This window comes from Scomber japonicus, chromosome 11, assembly GCF_027409825.1.
Source record: "Scomber japonicus isolate fScoJap1 chromosome 11, fScoJap1.pri, whole genome shotgun sequence".
In the NCBI taxonomy this organism is placed as follows: Eukaryota; Metazoa; Chordata; class Actinopteri; order Scombriformes; family Scombridae; genus Scomber; species Scomber japonicus.
This window is the reverse complement of record NC_070588.1, coordinates 29,410,904-29,417,997: the sequence shown is the minus strand read 5'-3', so window position 1 is coordinate 29,417,997 and position 7,094 is coordinate 29,410,904. Positions and strand designations below refer to the sequence as shown.

The window sequence follows — 7,094 nt, the reverse complement described above, 5'->3', positions numbered from 1 at the left end:
TTCTCCAAACCACACAGTGACAGGTAAGAGGAGAACAGGGATGACATGTACAGTACATGTTAATGTGTTGTGACCAAAGCTGTCTGAAGTATGAGGTGCTGTGCAGTTTCTTAAGCCTACTCAACCTTAAGACATGTTTAATCCTCCATACTTTACAAATACAAACAGTATGTATACTGTACAACATGACAAAGAGCTACCACAAACTGATGTCTGCTGATATCAATACAAAAGAAACAAAACACATCTTTAAACAGGTTCGGTTGTTTTTTTTTGGAAAGGTGTTTAGAGGGCAAACCTGAATGAACAGTCATTTGAATAAACCCACTCTGATTGTTAGCACCTCCTTTAGTGTGTCCAAACCCCTCAAATTTCCTCTTAGCTCTTTAGTCAACTTCTGAAAGTCATTCACAAAGCACAGAAATTGAATTTCAGACAAAATAATCGAAAATCACAGTCCATTTTACTAGCTTCCAGAGCTTTCAGCCAAACAAATCCCAGGTGGTTATTAACTCCTGGTTATATACGTCAGTGTAACTCAAGTTATCAGGTAACTTCAGTTAGTCTGTAACAAGTTATTGCGTACCTTAAGTTATCACGTAACTTAAGTTCCATACTTAGGTCAGGTGAATATAATTGAAAGCTCTGGAAAAAGCTAGCGTGACTAGTATTCTGCCTAAGCACTATTTCCAATGTAAAGAATGCAGTTGTAGTTGTAATAGCACGTTGAATGAGCTGGAGGAAACTTCAGTGATTTGGAGTTACCAGGACAAAATCACAGTGTATCTTTAACAACAACAAAAAGTCAAAAATCTTTTAGTTTCAGGGAAGATTCAGGTCAGATATTCCAGTTGAAATGAGCAAATGTACCTTACTAAGAACTGATCAACATTTTGTGTAGCCACCACACTACCATGTAGTACCATAAACAGTTAAAATACAATAAAAAAAACATAAAAAAGTGCTCCAGTTGAGAGTTACATTGTGCTTTCAATAGATTCTCAGGTTTACAAGATAAAAACAAATTTACAACTTACTTACGTAACTGACTTGAGGGTTCTACACTTGGCTGCACTGGTGGCACAATTTATTTATCAGCTGTTTTTTCAAAGAAACTTAACAGATAAATAAGAAAACCGATGCTGCTCTCCACAGACTCATTCTTCTCTAATAAACACTGTCAACCATAAACAGAGCACAACACTCCAAAACTATCACATCTCCTACAAAGGCCTCTCCTCCTCGTACACTTAGCTGCCATAATTGCGGTAGGCCCGGTGGATCACGTGAAAACACACACACACACACACACACATACACACACACACACACACACACACACACACACACACACATTGTCTTCTATTATACATCGACGTATGTTACAAATATGCAAACTTGGGTTCCATACAAGCCATAAGAACTTTTTTTATATCATATATATCAAATAAACAGAAATACATGATGTCTACACATGCTGTAGAGTCTATGTACAATCATATAAAAAAATAAACAGACTACTACATAAATGAACTGTAGATTCTCAAAAAGTGAGCGCAGGCCCAACAGAATGTGGATTATTAATGTTAAATTGCTTTTCCAACCTGTATTCTACCACCAGTTCTCACACTTCCACATTATAAGACAGACTGCAATATTATAAAACACTGAAAAATTAATTTCATTGAACAATTTCTGAATGGTGGTTATTTCTTTCTTTTTTTCTATCCTTTAATTGTGGCAAAATGATGACGTTTGGCCTCAAATTTAACTGTAGTTGAACAACCTGGCTCTGATCATCAGACTACATTGGGCTCACCCAGTGAACTGCTGATATCTGTGGATGCAGTGAGCAACATGAGCAAACACCCAGTTAAGTGAACACATCTGGATATCCGTTAAAATTGTGCTTTGTCTTCAAAGAAACAAAATAAATAACTGTGTGCATATTTGCAGCCAGTTGTACCTGGATGGAGGTATTTTGGATTTTTTTAAATGTATTTTAGATGGATTCATTTTCCCTTCCAATATAATTTAGACAGTGTGGCTGCTTTCTTACATTTACAGACTTCAGTAGTTAAGTCAGTGAATAAAATGTCACCACAATGAATAGAAAGGTTGGATAAAACTATAAAAACGGACACTCCAGCTTTCTTGAAATATGTGGCTTTGCCTGCTTATAATCTGATTTAAGGTGACTGACAATAGTGTGTTCAGTAGAAGCGGAAATGCGGAGATAAGTGGAACTGTAGTGATCCGCTCTCTGCCCATACACTGTACACACACTCCCATTACGTTAGGCAGTTGGTAGCATCTTTAAAAACATTTAGAAATAAAAAACGGACTTGTCTGTGCCCAGTTGGTTAAAGAATCCTCACAACAAGGGGCCTTATTAGTGGAAAGTTGGTTTACATCAGAATATGGATCAAGTAGAGATTCAACATTAATTCAAAGTCTTTGAGTGCGACTGAGCTCACCTCATACAATAACATCAGACTCTCAACTGCTGTATGAATTGATTTTGATATAAAATATGAACTGAACTTGCTGTTAAATGTAGCATAAAGCAGCTCATTGCTGTTTCAATGTGTTCAATTGCACTCATATTAAAAGGAACTGATGTGTTTTTATAAGCTGGCTCTTGCTGTCATAGTAGCGGCTGTTTGCTGTGTAACACTGAACTCACCACCCTGAATGTGAAGCTACCGTGGCAACACACACAAAACAAACCATCTGATTAGCTGTCATTAAACATGACAAGTTAAAAATAATTGCATAGTGAACATGAGAATGCACTAGTGGAATCCAATGAGACCAATGAAATACGAGCGTCAGGCTCTTATTTTGAAAGTCTAAACAAAGGTAACATTAAAAGTTACCGTAGTACTCCTATAAAACCATTATGAAGCATCTGAACCGGCAGATTCAAGGACGTTTACTTACTTATTGCAAAGATTAAGTAAAACTGAGACGTCCAACAAAAAGAGGCTTGTTGTCTAAAGAGAGTTTAAGGCTTATAATTCTTAAGTCTGTCTCATTGGACTCTTTCTGCACTTCTGTTCACAATCTGTGCGATGGTGATGAGTACGATGTTTCGCTATTAGCCAAACCTATGACAATAAGATGCAGGCTCTGGATTACTGGATTATATATGTAGGTGAAGCTACATGTTAACAGCTGATTGGACCATCAGGACTGTAGCTAATGCTTTTAGGCTCAAACATTTCCGTTCATTCATGTCTTGTCATCAGACCCGGAAGACAGCAGACACAGTAGTATTTTGTAGTGTACTGATAATAACGAACTGTGCGTGAAGGTAGCATGAATGTATCTGGATTGGGGGTGTCGTCAAAAAAAAACAGAGCCAGCCGTGTGCAAACTGGAAGGCCGGATGTGCGGGATCAAACAGTCAGAGTGTTTTTTTTTTGAAGGGACTGAAATGCTACTAAGCCTGGTTTGGCGTTCAGTTACTCAGATTTATGGCAGTAAAGGTCTTTAAGGGCTTTGAGTTCTTCAATAAGAGTCTTGTTTTGGTTCTCCAGGACGGCCACTCGGTTCTCCAGACACTTAACATACTCCTTCTTCTTCCTGCGACATTCACGAGCTGCCTCTCTGTAGGAAGGATAAGACACAGTTTGTCTTTTTTGGGGTTGAGTTTTGGAGGGTTTTAATTTTTAAATAAACTTACCAGAGCGTTCACAGCAGTAAAGCTAGCGCCAAGCTGGAATTCTACCGCATTACTGACTAAAATGGGTTTTTTCTACACCTGCTGTTGATGCTGAGACAGCTTTGTTCTTACCTGTTCTTCATGAGGCGGACCTCACGTTTGCGGGTCACCTCCTCGGTGGCGCCCTGGGTAGGGAGGGCTGGGGAAGAGGCCATGACCACCCCTGGGGCGATGGTGCTGGTGGGGGCTGCTCGGATCTGATAGGCCTGGACGTCACCAGAAGCAGCTAGGCGGTTTTGAAGGGAAAAAAAGCAGAGATTTAAATTCTTACTTCTTGAGAAAAAGCAGAGTTTCGTTAGCTTGTTCACTGGAAAGTTGTTATTGTTTCATCATAACAAAGTCTGGACAATCAGATAGATTAGAAAAACTGGGGTGCATTAAGTGAGAAAGATTGTACAGATACTGCTTGAGATAAAAGAGACAGGTGCATGCTACAGTACTAAAAAACAACAGGAAGTTAGTTATTATACTTTGGCCTTTGGCTCCACTTCAGCTGCATATAAACCCAGCCAGCAGATGGAGCTACAGCAGTGTTTATTATACACAGGTCTCACTGCAGTTTACATCAAAGTCTGTATTCCTTCTCAGGGTCCTAAATGTTGACTGTATATAAATATGGAGTCATGCCAACTCCCCAAAAATGAAGCCAACACATCTGGGTCTCCCCTTGGTGACTGGCTACGGTATAGGTCATTAGTCCTGAACATAACAGATAGGACATGAGCCAACATTGAAAAAAATCAAAAAATTAAAGTACACACAAAGTAAACAGGAGGTGTGATATAATGATTGACAGCTGTTGACAGCCGCTCGCAAACCTCCGAATGAGGGGGCGTATCCCACCTCTCCTGCAGACTCTGGCTCCAAATGACATCACAGAAGCAAAATGGAATACATATTACATATTGATTTTGGAGATATGAAAACAGCTCCACTATCTGTGCGCTCTATCTCACCTTGAACCACCACCTGGTTACTGGGAACCAGTATCTGCTGGCCGTCGCTGGTCTGTGCATACTGGAGGATGGTGGCTCCGGGCTGAGCGGCTGCTGCTGCGTTGGTCATGGTCAGAGTCTGGATGCCCTGGACCCCGTCTGTACCGTTGTTAGCCAGCTGGATAGCCCCGCCCTGTGTGATTGCAACTGTGTGTTTGGTGACGATGGGGAACAAGTGAGAGGAAAGAAAAAAGAAAAATCAATAATAAAATCATCTGTGACGTCACACTTGTGGCGCACGGTCACCTACTGTATTGGCCGCTGCTGGTCTGGTAGATGGGTGTAGGGACTGTAACCGTGGTGATGGAGGGCGTGGTGGCAGCAGCTGACGAGTCCTCCTCCGCCTTTTCCTCCTCAATCCGAGGGACGGCCGGCGCGTCTGACGAGAGGTCGTTCAGGATTTTTCTGTTGAGACAAACAACCACAGAGGTTAAAGTTCCAGTTTGTCAGACCACATGTGTCATCAGTGTATGAATGTGTGTGAATAGGTGTCCATTTACCATTTATGTTTATATGGAAACAGTTTTTATCCAAGTGCCATCAGAGAACTAAACTGCTGAATATCAGGCTAATAAGTACAACTCTGTACCTGTGATCCTGTGCAATATTATCCGTGCAGTATGTGCTATATAACTGAGTACATGTATTGCTTTTACACCTCTGTTTTATACTATTCATTGTTTGTTTTTATGTATCATTTAGACTGTAATGTGTCTACTGTCTGTAGTTTTGTGTTACTGTATGTAGTTATGTTTACTGTATAGAGACACTGTACATTGTACGTAATGACAATAAAGGCAGTGAATTGAATTGAACAGCTTTTTTTTGGTAGCATTATAAGTTTTCTTTAGTTATGGGATGTCATAATTGTGACTGATAGTGACACATCAGGTGTGTATTCATACAGGTGTGATTACCTGTATGAACACTAGGGCTGGGTATCGTTGAAAAAAAATTATGATACCAGTACCAAGCCAAGTACCCATAAAGTGATACGGATACCCATCATGTGATAGAAGCATTAAATTGTATAAATGTCACCACTCCTCCACATCTAAATGATTAGTTTTTTACACAAATGCATTTTGAAAGTCTTCAAATTATTAATATTTCTTAATTGAAGAACCCTTGTGTTGATTGGATGTGAGCAAGTCTATATAAATAGTCATATTTTCTAGCTCTGGGTGCAAAAAGGATTGATTACAGGTATTGTTTGACGGGAGATGTTTCCATACTACTTGATATCAATTTATTTTGGTAAAGATATTGGGTACCGATACCCAGCCCTAATGAACACACACGAGGTGTGTGTGATTACCTGTATGAGGGGCGTCGGGAAAGAATCTCTCTGCGTTTCTGAGAGTCGGTCACACTGTCTACTGACTCCTGTGAATCCTCACTTTCTGCTATGGTGGAGATCTGGAATAAACAAACACACACATTAAAATACATCATGAGAGCGTTTAGCTTTCATGTATCTGATGTTACAGCTGTAACACTGTGTGTGTTTCACCTGTACAGCCTGGACCTGTGGAGACTGGATGACAGATGGCTGTGCAGCCTGGATGACGCCGTGCACCTGAACCGTCTGTCCGTTGGGAAGCTGCACCAGCGTTACCGTGGGACCCGTTGCTGAAGCGTGGCCTGTTGTCATGGTTACCTGAAATTTAAAAAGCAACGTGACATTTCTACACTGAAGGATTGTGTTTTTTGTTCAGTTTTCATTTAGTTAAAAGTTAAAAACTAAGCTTGACTAAAACTTGTGGATGCTTCGTCAGCAGTTTTTCACAGCGTCAGTGACATCATCCAGTGACGTTACCTGTGCCAAGGTGGCGATCTGTCCCGGGGTGATCTGCTGGTTTTCCGTCTCAGTCACAGCAGTCTCCGTCCCCTGCTGAGCCTCTGCTGCTGACTCCATCTTCATTGGCTGAGCTGAAGAGGAGGGAGGAGGGAGGGGTCACCAAGGAGTCACATAGGACAAAACATATTAACCAAATAACTAATATCTCAGAAACCCAAATTTGCTTAATTAGATGGGAGAACATTCCTGGAAGATCAGCACATACTACACATACAAGTATGAATGTTATGGTTCTAGGAGGTTCCATTCAGTCTAATCAGTTGTGGTAGGGTCTTTTTTTTTTTACATTTTTTTATTTGGTGTATGTTAACCTGTAATAATATTCCCAGAATGTTCCCACAATCTAAAAAGGTTTGCAGATCCCACTTGGTGCCCTCGAAGGTATCTTACTGTAAAAGATCAAATCTTTATCCATCTTCAAAAGTTCTGATCTACGGTAAAAGAAAAGTTCATATGAAAGTTGTTAGCACAGTCAGAAAAGCCTGATAGGAAGTTACAGTGGCTGAACTTC

General features: G+C 40.4%; 1 protein-coding gene across 3 annotated transcripts; it reads right to left on the bottom strand.

Annotated features, from left to right (window-relative positions):
• Positions 1-3,467: 3,467 nt before the first annotated feature.
• creb1b (cAMP responsive element binding protein 1b) lies at positions 3,468-6,646 on the bottom strand. 3 transcript variants are annotated; one of them, XM_053328373.1, is made up of 7 exons: positions 6,537-6,646; positions 6,236-6,410; positions 6,041-6,141; positions 4,973-5,127; positions 4,684-4,869; positions 3,800-3,953; positions 3,468-3,612 (listed from the first exon to the last, which is right to left on the bottom strand). In XM_053328373.1, exons 1-7 carry the CDS (start codon positions 6,644-6,646, stop codon positions 3,468-3,470), a joined length of 1,026 nt encoding a protein of 341 aa, XP_053184348.1. The 3 variants fall into 3 exon arrangements, with proteins under 3 accessions (XP_053184348.1, XP_053184347.1, XP_053184349.1); XM_053328372.1 differs by having other exon boundaries at positions 6,041-6,189; positions 6,236-6,382; positions 6,542-6,646; XM_053328374.1 differs by having other exon boundaries at positions 6,236-6,382; positions 6,542-6,646.
• Positions 6,647-7,094: the final 448 nt, after the last annotated feature.